The sequence below is a fragment of the Onychomys torridus genome, chromosome 11 (genome assembly GCF_903995425.1).
Source record: "Onychomys torridus chromosome 11, mOncTor1.1, whole genome shotgun sequence".
Classification (NCBI taxonomy): Eukaryota; Metazoa; Chordata; class Mammalia; order Rodentia; family Cricetidae; genus Onychomys; species Onychomys torridus.
In genome coordinates this window covers 28,669,526-28,688,795 of record NC_050453.1, presented here as the reverse complement: position 1 = coordinate 28,688,795, position 19,270 = coordinate 28,669,526, and the positions used below count along the sequence as shown (strand labels likewise).

The 19,270-nt window shown below is 39.2% G+C and overlaps 1 protein-coding gene across 2 annotated transcripts in view; it reads right to left on the bottom strand.

The window, feature by feature from the left end:
• Nucleotides 1–19,270, bottom strand: part of Pou2f1 (POU class 2 homeobox 1) — a 144,137-nt gene that overhangs the window by 19,672 nt on the left and 105,195 nt on the right. For both annotated transcript variants that reach the window (XM_036202508.1, XM_036202507.1), the window contains exons 8-12: nt 17,348–17,442; nt 11,136–11,309; nt 2,970–3,111; nt 1,667–1,812; nt 90–269 (exon numbers count right to left, since the gene is read on the bottom strand). In XM_036202508.1, the coding sequence (XP_036058401.1) occupies nt 90–269; nt 1,667–1,812; nt 2,970–3,111; nt 11,136–11,309; nt 17,348–17,442 (737 nt within the window). The remainder of the gene's footprint in view (nt 1–89; nt 270–1,666; nt 1,813–2,969; nt 3,112–11,135; nt 11,310–17,347; nt 17,443–19,270) is intronic.

The following is a 19,270-nucleotide window of genomic DNA, read 5'->3' as shown; positions in this document are numbered from 1 at the left end:
CTGTTATGAAATGAACTAACTTGATAGGCCATTTGTTAAGACTGAAAATTAGCCCTTGAAGAGCTTGTCTCTTCCACATCCATTCTTACCAGTGAGGTTGGGCTGGGGAAAATTGCTTTGATAGGTGAGCTGCTGGTCCCACCACTGCTTGGTGGGTTGATTCTTTTCTCCTTCTGGCGGCGGTTACAAAACCAAACACGAATCACCTCCTTTTCCATATTAAGCTGTTCAGCAATCAAGGTGATATCTTCCGAGGTAGGCTTTTGATTCTAAGAGAGGGGAAAAAAAGCCCTCCTTTTAGAATTTCAATTTATGTATTTGCCACATTGGAGGTTGAATCCAGGAATAAGAGTTCTACATTTGAATTATATCCCAGCCCTGGAATATCTTTTCTTTCTTCTTCTTTTTTTTTTTTTTTTTTGGAGACAGGGTGTCTCTTGTGTAGCTCTGGCTGTCCTGGAACTCATTCTGTAGCCCAGGCTAGCCTTGAACTCAGAGATCTGCCTGCTTCTGCCTCCCCAGTGATGGGACTAAAGACATACATGTGTGTGAGTGTTTTGCCTGCATTTTTGTGCAGTGACCTCTGAGGATAGAAGACAGTGCTGACTCTCCTGGACCTGGAGTGACAGATGGTTGAGAGCTGCCATGTGGGTATTAGGAATCAAACCTGGATTTTATGTAGACTAGGCTGACCTCAAATTTATAGAGATCCACCTACCTCTGCTCCCAGGTGCTGGGATTAAAATGCCTCATGTCTGGCTAAGGCCTATTACTATTAACAAAATAATACAAACTTACTATTACTAGAAATGTATGAGTTTCTTGGTGTTTTATAGATACTACCTAACTTGGACCTCATACTGTGTTTCTGAGGCAGGAAAGGAAAGCATTTCAAAGGTGCAGCAACTTAAATCTTGTAATCAAGTGAAGTGCCTCACCACATCTTTAACAAGATGCAAAGCCAATCCTGAATCAATGTTTCCTTAAGTAAACACAATTCTTTCTGAATTAGAAGTTAATTTTTTTGTTGTAAATCCTTTTTTTGTTTGTTTTTTTAAAGTCAAATATCTCTTGAATTAACTTGAACTATATAAAAGGACATCCAAGGTCTTTAGTGTTGTGCCCCTAAAATACCATTCTAGGCATTAAAGACACTACAAGTCAGCCAACCAAACCACAAGTGTTTCTCTTCTGGAACAGGCATGGTTTCCTCTGGAGGTCTATGATCATGAAGTTGCTCTGTCTGAGGTACTTTTCTCCTATCTTTTCCAGTCTGTAGGATTAATGCCTATGTTCCCTACCAATTTAGAACCAAGGTCTCTCTTGAGTTCTGCAGTATTCTGTTTTGGTCTTTTTTTTTTTTTGGGGGGGGGGTGTTTTGAGACAGGGTTTCTCTGTCGTTTTGGTGCCTGTCCTGGATCTCTGTAGACCAGGCTGGCCTCGAACTCAGAGATCCGCCTGGCTCTGCCTCCTAAGTGCTGGGATTTAAGTTGTGCGCCACCACCGCCCAGCTGAGTTCTGCAGTATTCAAGTGGCAGTATTATAGCATCTTATTTCCTCTGTGTTCAAATGCCCATCAGGGTGGAGGAAGACAAGGCTGTGCTTTAATATGTACAGTCCCTAGCTGTAGTACTGGTGATGCACATGAAAAGTAAAGCTCACTGACCTCCATGAAACTCTTCTCTAAGGCCACACGGATGTTGGTCTCTATGCTGGTGCGTTTTTTCCTCCTACGATTCAAGCCCTCAGCCCCCAACCCTGGGGAATTCAGGGCACTTGGGCTAGATGCTGTAGAATCAGATGAGAGGTTCTCTATAAAAGAAAATATAGGGAAAAAAGCTGAGCTTAAGGATTCACATACAGAAAACATAGGATCAATAACACTGACAAAATATTTAAAGCGTGATGTTAAGTGTGAGATTTTTAATGTAATCTCCATTGAAGCACTGCTCACTGCCATCGATTTCCACAGTCCTCACTGGCATTCCTTGTTCCAAGGTTATCTTCTGTCACCATTCATTTGTTATTGTTTCGGAGGATACAGAGGTTCTATTTTTCACTTCTATTTCCCTTAGTTCTTTTGTCTATAAGCTCCAAGGATAAAAAGGAAGAATATTCTTGGAAATCACTGGATTTTTAATGTTTAATTTAGAGATGATTTCTCAGTTTCCCAGCATAATAGTAGGGAGTGGGTACTTCTAACTTCTTTAAGGACAAGATGGTATACTTTAACAGTTGAACAAGCCTGGCCATGTTACACTGGATTTCTTTCTACTCCATGTAAATCGAGATGGAGCAGATCAGTGGTTCTTGCCTGTGACTGCAAAAAAGACAATAGATAGCTAAACTTCACCCCCAGCTACTGAATCAATAGTTAGTATGTCTCAAGTTTTTCTTTCCCAAAGGTCTAATTTTTGTTTCTATCAACAATGGAAACAACATGGTTAGACACCCTTGTGGTTCCTTTAAAAAAAAAGTTCCCAAAGTCATGGCTCAAAATTCATAATTTCTGAAAGGATATCTCAAAAGAAAATAAATAATTCAAGTCCAGAAGCCTAACTTTTTTTTAAATGAAAGGTGGCCATTTTAAAATTTCTACAAAAGTAGAAATATTACCAGGAACAAATTTTATGGCAATCCATCAAGAAAGAAGTAATCTGTCTGTTCTTCAAGATTATACCCACAGGCCTTCTTATCCTCATCCTCAAACACTGTATGTCTACCCATAACCCTGGCTCAAATACAGAAACATTGCAAGGCTACAATTACTGCTAGTAATACTGTAATTACTGGAATATTAAGATGAAATATCTCTCAGATGTACATAATCATAATGTATAAAAGTCTCATAGGATTAGTGGCTCCAACATTCTGTTTTATCAGCAATATAGTAAGACCTTAGTTCAAAGAATAATCCCTCCTATAAAATCCCATGGACAATAAAGAAATTTCTTAGTATTGTCACTGACCTGCATCATTTAGCCACTTCTCTAAAAGTGGCTTTAACTTGCACATGTTCTTAAAGCTGAGGTTCAAGGCTTCAAAGCGAGAGATGGTGGTTTGGCTGAAATCATTTCCATATAATTTCCCCATAGCGAGCCCAACATCACCCTGAACAATATAGAACAGAAATGGGTATAAAGGAAAAGAAATTTATGTCATTAATGTTTCCAACTTCTACTTTGAAAGGCTACTCCAATAACTGCTGCTCTAGGAAAACAACTGGCCATCTTCTATTTACTCCATTTTCCCACCAACTCTACCCCCAAGCAGGGCCCCGGACTATAGGGACAGCTCAGCAGGGCCTTGATCATAGAAGCCTTCAATATTACCTCATGTGCTTTCTATTTTGAGTTTCTTCTTGTTACCTTATATAGTTATAATCACCATACCAAAACTTCTAAGTCTTCAAAGTTCTGGTGTACTAATACCCCTCCATTAATGCAACCAAAATGATCTGAGTATCCTTTAAAATCTACCTGCATCACTTATAAGGATTAGCCCAGCAAGTTATTCTTATTCTTGCATGTTTATTTATTTATTTTTTATTTAATGCATTATGTGGATTCAAGAGTGCCATGTGCCCATGTGGAGGTCAGAGGACAACTCCAGGATATTGGCTCTCTCCTTCTTCCACGTAGGTCCTGGGGATTGAGCCCAGATCATCAGGCTTAGTGGCAACTGCCCCTAAACCAGGAATTTCTGAACCAACAGAATTTCAAACAAATCACTTTAAAATTTGGAAATGACCCTTCATTCTTTATAGTTTTCCTCATAAGTATTTCTGGAAGCTGTGAAAAATAAATCTATTTTCACCCTTAGCTTAGATTTCAAAGTTGGTCCCAAAACCAGGTATTCTAAGAGACCACGTTTGTAGCCATTATAGAGATAGAAATTCACAGTAGAGAGGTTTGACCCATTTAGTCAATCAAACCCTCATGGGCACTGAAAACTTGGTAACCTTATTGAAACAGAACAATGATCCTCTGAATATATTACAAAAGACGCCTTTCTCCATGAGCCTATCACCTTTGAAACATACACAGTGCCTTTCTTCCAGCTGGATCTCTCTTGTTCTAGTTCGAAAAGATGTATCTTAATAGTTATTTTATAGATAACAGGAGGAGCTCATGGAGTTTAAATGGCTCACACACCCATTTCAACTAGATTAGATAGGGCACAAAAGTACAGCATTTCTCATTCAAAATACACAGAGCTAACTCTGCTGTGAGTCAACTCTCAACAAACCTGGCAACATTACTTTTAATTAATTATTTTTTAGACATTTATTTATTTTATTTTATGTGTATGAATGTTTTGCCTATATGTATACATATACAACATGTGTGCAATGCCTACAGGGGTCAGAAGTGGGCATCACATTCTCTGGAACTAGAGTTACAGATCATTGTGAGCCATCATAAGAAGCTGGGAACTGAACCAGGTCCTCTGCAAGAACAGCAAGTGCTCTTAACCAATGAGCAATCTTTCTAGCCCCAATCTGTTGAGACAGTGACTGGCTTTGAATTTGTGATCTTCCTGCCCCAGTTTCTCAAGCGCCAGGATTCTAAACTTGTGCTATTCTGTCCTGCTTTAGGAACACAATTGAGTTAGGATTACTTGAGTTCTTTTAATTCCCCAAGTCCATATTTTTGAGATCAGATTGTCTATTATATCTGGGGTCAAAGGAAAGATGTATTTAAAAGCATATAAACTGGTTTTGTTCATTTTAATTTATTATTATAATTATTTAAATAGAGGCCTCACGTAGCCCAGAATGGTCTCAAATTTGTTATTTAGCTGTAACTGGTCTTGAACTCCTGATCCTCTGGCTTCCCAAGTGCTGAGATTATAAGCATGTGCCAAGATGCCAACTTTCACTAAGAAGTTTAACACAGGACAAATGTAGAACTACAAAATAAAATGAAGTATATTGAACATTTAACCTCAAGAGATATATGCAGCACCATGTCTCCCATTAGTCACCACTCATAAGTGACTGCTTAAATTTAAATTGCAGAAAAGTAAACAAATGAACATTTACCTTCTCAGCACCACTACCCTTTCAGGGACTCAGTAGCACTAGTGGGTAGTGGTGATGGTACTGGGCAACACAAATACAAAAAATCCCCATCAATGTGGGCTTTGAATAATTTCTCTTTAACTAGAACTGAAGTGGATCATTTATTAGTTTCCTTCTAATTACAGTAGAACTTAGAGAGCCGAGGCAGGATGAAGAGGAACAGAAACACTGCTATGTTTTATACAAATGTATCTGAAGATATGGACAAGTGAATTAATCTTCACCTATATTTATCATTGTCACTCCATTCAGTGACTGAACCTTCACACAGTGCCTACTATATGTCAAAGACACAACTTACACTTTATGAGCCACATATATTTGTATCTTCATGATTTTATTTGTTTTGATTATAGCTTTCCAGAAATCTGGGACTAAATAAAACATGGAATTTTTTGAATACATGACATCAAGTAGCAATAAATGTTTTCTGACACTATAACTGCACAATTCACTAAATATTTTCACAAATACTCAGAAAACTAATAATTTTGACAAGTAATGATAAAGAAAATGTTTATTAAAAACATATTATTTTGCTGGGCAGTGGTGGCGCACACCTTAAATCCCAGCACTTGGGAGGCAGAGCCAGGCGGAATCTCTGTGAGTTTGAGGTCAGCCTGGGCTACCAAGTGAGTTCCAGGAAAAAGGCGCAAAGCTACACAGAGAAACCCTGTCTCAAAAAACAAAAACATATTATTTTAAGTTTAAGAAACAATAACATGGGGCTGGGCAAAAGGCTTAGTCAGCAGAGTGCTTGCTGCACAAGGATAAACACATTTGGGTCCCCATTGATAGGAAGTCACAACATGCCCACACGGTTGGGCTTGCCCGGCGGACCACTTAGTTATTTCCGGTTCAAAATAGCCATTTTGGGTCAAAACATCTCGAGTGATTTGCACGGCCATGTAATCTATGCGCATGCCTGGAGTAGCCACATGTGGTCCTGTACGCATGCGCGGCCCACTCTTTAAAAAGCCAGCGCCATTTTGCACAGGTCTCTCCTCTTCTCCTCTCTTCCTGTCCACATGCATTTCACACAGGCCTGTCACATCCTCTATCCTCTTTTAATAAAAACTCTTCTGTGGTCTTGTCATGTTCGGGACGTTTTCTCGCAGGGTAAGAGCGCCAAAATAACTAACACCCATCACCTACGTAAAAAGCAGGTGATGTGCCTAAAATCCCAGCACAGGAGATTTAGGCAAATATACAGATTTAGAGCTTACTGGCCAGCCATCATAGGTAAATTGTGAGATCCTGTCTCAAATAATAAAGTGAAGCATGATGGAGGAAGACACTCAACTATACCTCTGGCCTCTGTGGGCATGCACAGCCCCAGTCGCCCCAACCACCAATGACTTAAGTTGTCAGCTATAGATAAAGCTGTGTTACCAGTCCACTAGAACAATGGCAGTAAAAAGCAAACTCACTTAATGGAGATTTGTAATACAATTTCACTAAATTTGGGATTATTTAAAACAATAAAAAGCAATAATTCTGTAGTGGTTTGAAATATCTGAATACTTAGGCCTCAGTTGGTGAAACTGTTTGGGAAGGATTAGGAGGTGTGGCTGTTGAGATTTCAAAAGCCCATACCATTCCCAGTTAATTCCCTCTGCCTCATGGTTGTGTCTCAGGATGTGAGCTCTCAGATACTGGTCTCATACCATGCCTGTCTATTGACATGATCCCCACCATGATGGTAACTGACTTACATTTTGGAACTATAAGCCCCAATAAACGTTTTTCTATAAGTTTCCCTAGTCATGATGTCTTTTCACAGCAATAGAAAGCAACAATAAAGTTGGTACCAGGATGTGGGCTACTGCTATGACAGGCCTGACCATGTTGGTTTTTTGGAGGCACGTGAAAGACATTAAGACTGTGGATTAGGAGTTTGGAAGAAAATAGTAGTTAAGAGCAAAGTGGGCTATGGAGGCCCAGCTCAAGAGGTTTTAGAAGGGAACAATATTAGCAATTGGGCTATAGGTAATTCTTGTGATATTTTGGCAAAGGATGTGGCTGCTTTTTAGCCTTGTTCTAAAAACCTGCCTGAGGTTAAACTGAAGAGTTTTAAACTGATTTCATAGGCTGAGGAGATTTCAAAATAGATATTGACTCTGTCACATAGTTATTAATTAGTGGTAATTCTTTTTTTTTTTTTTTTGAGCTGAGAAGATCATTCTTACATAGATCTACAATGAAAAGGAAGAAGCAGAGCAAAGAGAAATAATAACATGTACAGTCTGAGGAGAAAAAGAGCAACAGAAATCTAACGCTGGAGGTTAGGTTTGTGATAAAAGAGATAGGAACAACTGAATAAAGGGAGTGCCCTTAGAAAAAGACACCACCTAGCTTAGCTTGCAAACTGTGAAAAGAAATAGCTTAAGGAATTCATCTGTTCCTAAGGAGTAACAACAAATCAAAGTTTATGTAAATGTAATTCAAGGAGGGCCACATTCTAGCCCAAGCAAGCCGAAGAAGCTGGCAGCATTGGCCATGTGGTTCTTGCTTAGGAGTAAAAGGGGTTGTGGAATCTACCTCCAAGATGAAGAAAGCCTGAGGCCAGTCAGACATGTGACAGGGAGTTCCTGCACGGAGGCCTAAGAGGCCACTGCATGAAACCATAAAAATGAAGGCTGGACTCTGTTGGAGATGCCAGTGCCCTGGGAGTCTGCCAAGGAGAGCTGTACACAGGGAGTAGAGCCAGCCCTAGCGAGAGAAGTGTGCTGCAGTCAAACAAAGCTGGAAGGAGTGGGAAGATGTAAAGAACCACCTAAGCCCTTTGACATGAACTACAACTACAGACCATGCCCTGCTGGGTTTCAGGCTGCCTCTGGTCCTGTATTTCCTCCTATTCCTCTCTTTTGGAATGCTAATATATATTCAATGCCATTGTATGTTGGGAGAATGTAATTGCCTTTTGGTATTACAGGTGGTTACAATTAACAGATATCCTTGAGACTCAAAAGAGGCACTGGACTTTGAAACAGCCTTGAGACTCAAAGAGTATGGGGACTTTTGAAGTTGAAAGAAATGTATTTTGCATTATGATATGGCTACAAGCCTTGTAGACCAGGATGACCTTGAACTGATGGAGCTCAGCCTGCCTCTGCCTCCCCAGTGCTGGGATCACAGTCATGCACCAGTGTACCTGGTTAGGTCCCTATATTTGAATTCCTAGTCTCCACCTGGTGGAACTTTTGGGAAGGATTACGGGGTGTAGCATTGTTGGAAAAGAAGTGCCATGGGGAGTGGGCTCTGAGGTTCAAAAGCCATGCCATTCTCTGTTAGCTCTCTCTTTGCCTCGTGGTGGTTGTCTCAAGATGTGAGCTCTTAGCTACTGCTTCAACACTATGCCTGCCTGCCATGCTCCCCACGATGGTCATAGTTGCTCTGATCATGGTGATTCTTCACAGCAAATGAAGTTACTACGACAGGTCCCTCATTAGCAAACTTCATATGCTAATTTTCATTAATTTGGTACATCCTGGTTTAGTAGCTCTTGGGTTCTTCATATAAGTTAGCAGTTTCAATCAGTTGGTTTCAACATACATAACACAAACTACACTGTTTCCCTTTGGCCTTTCTGAAAAGAACAAAAGGAATGGAGGAGCAGAGAATTGCACTGCAAATAATGAATGAATGTACTGCATCTGAAAAATGCTGTATACTATAACATGCTTTCTAATTACGTAATGGCATACATTATTTACCCACTGCTTACCAAAAAATGATAAACACATAATTAGAAAATAACCACTGAAAATGTATTTAATCAAAGAATAGGGATTTATTTTAAGAATTAACTTGAATACTTTACTGTGCATGTGTATAAATATGAATAAATTGAGTACACAGTAATTTTGAATAATTACAGTAAGGTATATGAATTAAAAACAAAGGTCAATAGCTGGTTTTCCCATCTTGTAACAGCAGTAAGTACTCTGATCCATGCAGGCAAGTTTGAAAACCATTTCCAGTTCTATATCAGCCATTTTCAAAAGTAAGTAGTAGTCATGCCAAGATCAAAGCAAACCAAATCATAAAACAAAGTAAGATGCTGGGATGGAGGTACAGTGTGTATGGGGGAGGTGGGAAGAGAGGGGTGAGAAGTGGGGGAAGGAGAAAAAGGGAGGGAGAAGGAGGGGAGAGAGGGGTTGACTTCTGTCCACTCAGTGTAATATATTGAATCAAATGCCACAAAAAGTGAAAAGGGAAACCAATATTTGGTTAAAGGTAAAGATTTTGAAAAGTCTAATATTTCTGATTTTAGCATTGATGCAACTGTTTATCGGAGGACCCCAGAGCGTAATGTGTTAATAGCCAAAACCTAGACACTGTTAAAATGCTAGCCTTAAACTTTCTTAGTCTATTAATTTATCTATACCATTCTAGTTTATCTTATTTTTATGTTTAAAACAAATTATTTCATTTAAGTGCTTCAAATGACTAAAATATTTCTGGATTATAATTAAAATTTTTGTATTTACCTATTTATTTTGTGTGTATGTATGTGTTGGTCTGTGCATGTGCAGATGCATCTGTCTGTGTATGGGTACACCATGTGAGTTCTGGGATCAAGCTCAGACAGACCATCAGGCTTGGTGGCAAGCACCAGACCTGTAATTTGTTTCTTTATATCTAAGATGGAGTTTCTTTGAGTAAAAATAAATCTTCAAATATAAGGAATAAAAGAAACCTAAGTCCCTAACAACATCTAGAATATAGAAGACAGTGATGTCACCTTGATTTTTGATCTACCAGAGCAGGTGGTGCATTATATACTTTCAACACAACCTAGTTTGGAAAGAATGTGAATGGGAAGCTTTTCTGGAAAGAAAATATCAGTGTTCCCAGATTCTATAAATACACAACTCAATCCATACTTCAAGATTTTTTCCTTCCAGCTAATGATCTTTATCCATTTTACATAAATATAAGTTTAATTCCTTTCCTGCTTTCAAAGCATTATTTTTGACAGGCTAATCAGGATGAATAGTCAGTGGCAGCATGGAGAAGAAAAACAAAAACGTGGTGTACCCAAATGCTTGCTTAAACCATTAAGCACACCCATTTCGCTTTTCAAGCCCTCTGTTAGTTGACATTAAAAAATTTGGATTTTGATTAATTTACCTTTTAAAAATCTTCAGTAGATTCTTACTTGACTAATCTCAGTGTAGACTGAGAGGAAGGAGGGGAAGCATTCTCTATCCCCAAACCAGTTTTAAGGAAGTCTTTGAAAAGACTCCAGTCCTTACTCTTTCCACCTTCCCTATGCAGTAGTAGTAAGCACTGTTATCACATGTTCTTTAACACCAAACCCTTAGCAGGGTATGTCACCCAAACACAGTCTACTAAAACATACACTCTCCCAATACAATTTCTAAGGCCTGTGCTGTGAAACACATTTGGAATTTTTTTTTTTTTTGGTGGAGCTGAGGCTCGAACCCAGGGCCTTGTGCTTGCTAGGCAAGCACTCTACCACTGAGCTAAATCCCCAACCCCTTGGAAATTTTTAATCTAATATTTTATTGCGAATAAATGTATGGATCTAACATAATCAAATGCATACTATTCTAAGACTGTAAATGCTAACGTCAAAATCAGCACGACCGAGAAACATGCTATTCCTTAGAAAGTGTTCGCAGTCAGCCACAGAAGGCTGTGGAAGGGAGCATTGCAATGGCTAAATTTGGGTGTCAAATTGGACAGATCTGGAAGAGGGCATTTTAACTGAAGAGTTACCTCTATCAGATCGCCTGTGGGTTTATCAATAGAGCGTTTCTGACTGCTAGTTGATGTCGAGGGCCCAGGACACTGGGCAGTGCCATCTCTGGGAAGGTGGGCCTGGGCTGTTAAGAAGGCCAGGGAACAGGTCAGCAGTGTCCCTCCGGGCTTCTGCTCCAGTGCCTGCCTCCAGGTTCCTCCTACACCTTCCCTCACTGGAGGGCTAGCACTGGAAGCTGAATAAAGCCTTTCTCCTCCAGTTGGTTTTGGTTAGTGTTTTATCACAGCAACAGAGTGTGAACGAAAATGGAGACCATCCTACCTGAGTGAATCCAAGTTTGATTCGTCTTTGTTTGAAGGTCTTGGCAAACTGCTCAAGCTCCTCAAGGTCACTGGGCTCCTCCAAGCTGGGAGTATCAATTCGCTTTGGTGTCGTCTGGCTCTGTGGAAGGGTCTGAATTGGGGTCGCTGCTATTGTGCGAGTTGGGGTGGCTGGCTGTTGGAGAAGGAACAGAATAATGAAGAGTCTTCAGCTTATAACTGTAATGTCCAGGCAACTAAGGAAACAGATTCACATAAGCTCAAGCCAGACAAAATCCTAGCATGGAGGAGAGAAGATGGGCTTAAGCCCACTCCTAGTTGAGGATGCTCAGGCTTAATCAGCCAATACAAGCTGGGCTCCATGGGATTTTCTTTGTTGTTGTTGTTGTATTTTTTTAAAGATTCGTTTATTTTATGCATATGAGTGCTCTATCTGCATATCCAACTTTATCCCAGAAGAGGGCATCAGATTCCACTATGGATGGTTGTGAGCCACCATGTGGTTGCTGGGAATTGAACTCTAGAAGAACAGTCAATGCACTTAACCATCTCTTCAACCTTCCATGGGATTCTTTTTTTTTTTTTTTGGGGGGTCTTTTCAAGACAGGATTTCTCTGTGTAGCTTTGCGGCTGGCTTTCTTGGAACTCACTTTGGAGACCAGGCTGGCTTTGAACTCACAGAGATCCACCTGCCTTTGCCTCCCGAGTGCTGGGATTACAGGCGTGTGCCACCACCGCCCAGAGGGATTTTTTTAAATTAAAAAATCGCAAGGAGGGTTGGGGATTTAGCTCAGTGGTAGAGCACTTGCCTAGCAAGTGCAAGGCCCTGGGTTCGATCCTCAGCTCAAACAAAAAAACAAAACAAAAAACCAAAAAAACACCACAAAAACAAACAAACAAACAAACAAACAAACAAACAAGGAATGCCAGGTGGTGGTGGTGGACGACTTTAATCCCAGCACTTCGGAGGCAGAGACAGGTGGATCTCTGTGAGTTCAATGCTAGCCTGGTCTACAACATGAGTTCCAGGACAGCCAGAGAAACCTTGTCTCGAAAAACCAAAGAAGAGAAGAAAAAGAACATGAATTTGGGTGAGTTTGGCAGTGGGGGAGAAGCTGGGAGAATGAGAAATATGATCAAATCCATTGTATGAAATTCATAAGTAAATACAAAGAGGGGGCTGGAGAGATGGCTTAGAGGTTAAGAGCACCGACTGCTCTTCCAGAGGTCCTGAGTTCAATTCCCAGCAACCATAAGGTGGCTCACAACCATCTGTAATGAGATCTGGCACCCTCTTCTGTATACATAATAAATAAACCTTTAAAAAATAAAATAAATACAAAGAAAAGACTGTCTCAAGAAAACCAAGAACAAAGAAATACTTTCTCCTCTACTCCCTCTGCTTTTTTACTCACTCAGTCACTCACTCACTCACTCACTCACTCACTCACTCACTCACTCATTCATTCAAGAATGGTTCTTGCTGGGTAGTGGTGGCACACGCCATTAATCCCAGCACACAGGAGGCAGCAGCCTGGGCTACAGAGTGAGTTCCAGGAAAGGAACCAAAACTACACAGAGAAACCCTGTCTCAAAAAAACCAGCCCCCAACCCCCACCCCAAACCAAAACAATCAACCAACCAAACAAACAAAAGCATGGTTCTTACTGTGTATCTCGGATCAGCCTGGAATTCACTATGTAATCCCACTGCCTCAACTTCCATAGTACTTGCATTAAACAGGTGCCACCACCAGCAGCAAAAAGTTCTTTAAGGTAAGTTTATGGAGGATTTTCTGACAACTCCATAAATTCTGTCATGTTTCTGATAACAACATGCTATGTGCCAGCACATGACACAGTTCCTGACACAGGACTCATGATCTCAATTAAAACAGTATTTTGTTGTTCACAGGGGTAAACCAACGGTCTGTCATTTTTGACCCAGTACTTCTCTTACTACTCAAAACAAGAGACTTCCCATGTATCAATATTACCTGTATTTCCTTGCACTGGACTCGGGTCTCAATCATAAATTAATGGTATCTTTATTCTCATTCTTACATTAAGCCAGTTCTTCAAATATTATGGTGTGTATATATACCCTTTTCTTATCATATTAGTACAAATAATTCTTTCAATCAGCTTTTAAACTTTTTTCAGTGTATACAAACTTTAAACTGAAATTTTTGTGAATTTCCCCCCATTGTTACTATCTTGCTTTGAGAAAGAAAACTTTAGTTATTTCTCAGTGATGAAATCCCTTCTGGTAAAAAGAGAAAATTCTTCCTAATAATATGACCCCTTGGTTCCCTGCATTTTAATCTAATTATAAAATTAAATCTCTCTAGAGTTTATTTTGGGGCATGAGGGCATAGTCCTGTTATCCCACCACCCTACCCCATGTGTTCAAGACTGAGCCCAGGGTTCTCCTTTTTTTAAAAAAATAAAAATTTTTATTTTATGTTTGTGCTTCAATGAATGTCTGTGTACCAAATGTATGCAGTGCCTGCAGAGCTAAGAGATAGATGTGTTAGAAATCACACCCATGTCCTCTGAAAGGCAGCCAGAGGACCTATCTACTGAGCCATCTCTCCAGTCCCCTTCTTTCCTTTTTAAAGAAAATATTAAATTTTCTTATCATTCAAACACCAGGTTACTCTGTTCTACTCACAAGTGTTAAGTAGGACATTCCTTCTGAGTATTCACTAAATAGAGGTGCTCCTGATTCAGCATCCTATCTGCTCAGTTGAACCCTCCTATGAACAGCAGCCCAGTTAAGATTATAAACCAGGATTTCCTTCTTGTAATTTATATGGGCCTTACATTACCTGACCTTGACCTCATTATTAAGGCTTGCTCCATGGGAACTAACTGACCCAGAAAACTACATAAGAATCATGACCTAATAACTGGGGCAAATCCCTCTGCTATTCTGCTTCAGTAAAGACAATAAAGCATGTCTTCATGACATGCTGACATTGAGTAATTTTAACCTCACCTTTTAGAACTACACACGACACCAAATATATTAGAATCTCATATTGCTGAACGCTGATAGGTGGAGCTGAGTCTCAACTATTAGACTATGATTTCATCTTCAGCATCAAGTAGCTTCTTTGTCAAATAATAATGGACTAAAAGTAGCTTGGGTACGTTTTGACAGCTGGTATCTTACTCTAAGATCCCTGGCCTAAGTGGGCCAGATCTAGAATGGTGGTATAACATTTACTGACCAGAGTCAGGATGAAGTTTGCTACATGTGCATAGCATAGAGGCCAGAGAGAGGTCTCTGGTGTATGTATGTCATAACACCAATCTTATTTATTTTGCATCCAGCATATTAAAAACTTAACATGTAAAACTGCGGTATAGTTTGATGCTTTTGCGGCTGAATATAGTTGTGTAAATAACACCATATAGATATCTTTACCATCCTTTCCAAATTTCTTCTGAACCCTTTGCTATCAATCTTCATTATCGATCCTTACTTCCTGACAAGCACTGATAGAATTTCTACACCATAGTTCTGTCCTTTCTAAAATATCATTTAAACTAAAATCATACAGTACTTATTTTTTTTGTTTTTTGTTTTTTTGTTTTTTGTTTTTCGAGACAGGGTTCTCTGTGTAGCTTTGCACCTTTCCTGGAACTCACTTGGTAGCCCAGGCTGGCCTCGAACTCACAGAGATCCGCCTGCCTCTGCCTCCGGAGCGCTGGGATTAAAGGCGTGTATCACCACTGCCGGCCCAGTACTTAGTCTTTTAAGCCCAGCTTCAGTCACTTAGCATAATGCTTTTTAGAAATTCATACATGCCACTAGAGCTATCAAAAGTATATTTCTTCTTACTGCTCAATTAGAAATCTGTCACATGGTTATTCAAGAAGTTTATGTAACTTACTATCTAATGAATAGTTTGGGATAATTATTAACTAACCTACTGTAAGTATTCATATACATCTTTTTGCTTTCATTTTAAACAGTAAAACTACTGGGTCATAAAGTACAGCTATATTCATTCATTTGTTCGTTCGTTCATTCATTCATTCATTCATTCATTCAGAGGGAAGCCTCCATAAAGTGCAGCTTTATTTATTTATTTATTTGGATGCAGGGTTTCTCTGTGGACCTCTGTGAGATTAAAGGTGTGTGCAACTACCCACTGGCTTAATTTGTAAGTAAATGCCAAACTAATTTGGAAAGAGTAGTACACTTTGCAAAACTACTAGCAATGTATGAGAAATCTAGTTGCTTTACTTTCTCACCAATACTTTGTCTCAAATTCTTTATAACCTGTACTCAAATCTACTGAAGGAACATCGATATTTCCTAATAACTAATTGTTTTGAGTATAGTTTCATTTGCTTACTGAACATCAGCTTTTCTTAGTTGGCAGCTGCTTTTTTTTTTTTTTTTTTTTGCTTCTCACTAGCTTAAGTCTGATTGTCTCATGTCATAATTTTTTTTTTTTTTTTAAACCATGGGCTGATTGTTCAGTGACTGAGTATATGCTGCTCCTGAAGAGAACCCAAGTTCAGTTCCCAGCACACATAACCAGCAGCTCACAGCTGCCTGGACCTCCAGCACCAATGGATTCAACATGTTCTTTTGGTTTCCCAGAGTACCTGCACAAACACCTCCCATACCCCCAATGGTTAAAATAAATCTTAAAACAACACCATTTATCAAATGTTTTATTTGAAGACTGTGTTCTCCTTAACTGTGGTTTTCTTCCCATTCTCTTAAGATAAGATTTAATCTTCCTGAAATGTACTGTCTCTTCTATGGTTAAGGCTTCTTTCTTGGGTCTTGTTTAAGAAATCACTGTCTTACCCAGTGGCACAAACATTTCTTCCTAAAGTTTATGTTTATGACTCATTTCAGACTAATCTTCAGAAAAGGTAGGAAAAAAGGGTGGTCTTTACCACCTTCTACTTATGAAAAGTCAATTGTTAGTTGTTATTTGTTTCAAAGACTTTTTTTTCCTCACTGGAATCCTTTGGTAGCTTTGGAAACTTAGCTGGCTATTTACATTTCTGTCTATTAGACAGACATATCACCTTGGCTTACATTTCTCTTTATATGCCGATACCATGTATTCATTATTATGGTTTTGTAATAATTCATGATATCTAGTTGTCCACTTTTAATAAATTGTTTGGTTATGGGGACTAGAAGGAGGGCCCAGTGGTTAGTAGTAAGTAACTGGTTACTAAATCTATGTAGTCAAAAAACCCGCTGTCTTTTAAATTATTTTTCTCAGGTATTTGTCATAGTGACCAAAACAATAACAAAAAGCCCCCAATAAATAAAAACTAAACCCTTCCAACTGACCAAGATGAAGAATTACTGTAAGTGAATATTTAAGCCTGTGAAATTAGGTGATATATTAAGTTTTAATTACTACACTTTTTGCTTTTCATGTTTGTGTGTATGCATGTGTGCATACATGTGGATATATGTACATACACGTAAAATACAAAGGTTGATCACTCTCCACCCAGAACTTGCCAATAGGCTAATTTCAATAGCCAGGTTGCTTAGGGAATCCCTCACTGGAACTACAGGTGAGCCACCATGTTCACTTAGCATGCATTTAAATGGTTCTTAGCATCAGAACTCTGGTCCTCTTGTTTGCTGGGCAAGAACCACTGAGCCATTCATTCTCCTCCCCCACCGTCTACACTTTAGGAAGGGAGGAGTGGAGGTGAGCCACTAGGGATGAGGAGGCAAACTGACACACGTGGTCAGTCACCACTAGATAAAGAGACAGACATGCAACTTAAACTTGCAGATGCCTAAGAACTTCGCTTTCTGTGTGAAGACGACGGTTACGCCTTCCGAGGAAAGGACACAAAGCAACATTTCAGTCCTGAGAGAAGATGAAAATCAAAGCTCCTTCACTGTTTCAGCAAGCAAAAGGATCAGGGACAGGTTCTAAGTGAATTCCTAGGTCTTCCATTTCAGTGTTTCTATCTATCAACATCAGACAGCTATCATTCATCCTCATTTACTACCAACATGGCTATTCTTTACGAACTTGAAGAAGGACCATGAAAAATATCAGTTTTCATCAATTTGGTAGCACTGCTTTATCAAGCTAATAAGCCCAGCATTGAGTTATTGGTCAGAGTTTGAACACCTGAGATTATTATTACTGGGAGTGTTTTTGTTTCGTTTTAAATTAGTAAAACAATGGAGTAAGAAACTGACCTGGGAAGTGAGGGTGATGCTTGGCTGTGGTTGTAGGAGGTTGGCTTGGCTTTGCTGAGGTAGTTGCGTTAAAAGATTTTGCGCTTGCAGGAGACCTGTGAAAACCAAATATTTCAGGGGGATAACAAAGAATATAAACTCAAAGTTTCTGAATGGTTTCCTGGTCTTCAGACTCATCTAATTTCTTTGCCTAAAATTCAGTACTGTTGATCATGTTAAACACAAGATGGTATGAAAACATGTAACATTAAATCAAAGCTTGTATATCTTTAGTGTAATCTGAATAAGTTCTTTGAGAGGCCTTTATTTCTTAAGAAGAGGAAGAACAAGAGGAACTACTCTAAATGAAAGCATATGGAAATTTAAAGATGAGTTCAACTTCTTAACCCAGAGTTCATTAGAATCCTTTAACACAGTGGCTCTCAACCTTCCTAATGCCACAACCCTTTAATATGGTTGGTGACCCCCAACCATAAAATTATTTTCATTGCTACTTCCTAACTGTAATTTTGCTACTGTTATGAATTGTATTGTAAATATCTGATATGCAGGATATCTGATACATGACCCCTGTGGAAGAGTCATTTGACCCCCATTGGGGTTGCGACCCTCAGGTAGAGAAATGCTGCTCTAAGAACTCTTGGAACAGGGAATCAGTTTCTGAAAGAAGCAGGCAATCATTTTCAAGTTCTTAGCACATGCCCCTTTAGTGATAACAAAGGGGAAATGTAAACAAATGTCTACACTAAATAATCTTAGTGGAAAAGTTATTGGTAAGTAGAATGGGTGTGAAGGTGCATGCCAGTAGTCCCAGCTGCTCTGGAGGCTGAGGCAGAAGGGTCACTTGAGCCCCCAGATTAGAGGCCAGGCTGGACAATTTGTTTCAAACCCCTGGAAGTATTTGTAGTACACAGTCGATTATTTAAGTCTATAGGGTTTTGTTGTTGTTGTTTGGTTTTTTAGCAATGTTATAAATATAGGGGCAACCCAGAATAAATCTATATTGAAGAACTTAATCTAAGTGCTTAGTTTCAAATATAATCATGTTGAAAGACTAAATAGAAGGTTGTGATGAGACAGAAGCAGAGGTGGAAATGAGACAAAGTAAGTTACGGCAGGTTAAATTAACATATCTTTCTGATTTCCTTAGCTACTAAATTTGGAAGTGTTAAGACAATAATAAAAAAAATTAAACCTGTCAGATTTTATCATTTGTTTGTAAGTAAGTAAACATTGCCTAAATTTAAGAAATTAACATAAGTATTTATTTGACATTGTAGATTCCCCAATACAACAAATATATTAAATAGATTGGGATTTCCCAGAGAACTCGTCCTTTTATTTGTATTATGAAGCAACTGTGCTAAACTAAGTAAATTGATTATACACGGTTACAAGCTTCTCTTAAAAGCCAGGTTCAGGGAAAAAAAAAATTCATGTTTAAATGACAAGTATGTATGGTTCAATCTTTAAAAAATATTTTTAGATTTATTTATTTTATGTATATGAGTGCCTTGCCTGCAGGTATATATGTGCAGAAGTGCTAGCTCCCCTGGGACTAGAGTTATAGATGCTTGTGAGCTGCCATGTGGGTGTTGGAAGTTGAACCTGGTTCCTTGACAAGAGCAGCCTGCGCTGTTAACCACTGAGCCAACTCTCCACCCCTCTACAAGCTCAAGCTTATAAAGTATTTAAGGTGACCTCTTTGATTACATAACATCAGTGAGCCAGGCTTGGTGTACATGCTTGCAGCCTCAGTATATGGAAGGCTGATGCAAAAGTTCATGGTTCACCTGCACTCCACAGCCAGACCTTGCCACCAAACCAAACCAAACCAACCTAATACTCCAGTAGCCTTCTATTACATTTAACAGAATATCAGTTTAGTCCTAGGTAATCTGGTCCTGTATTGCTTGCTTTTTT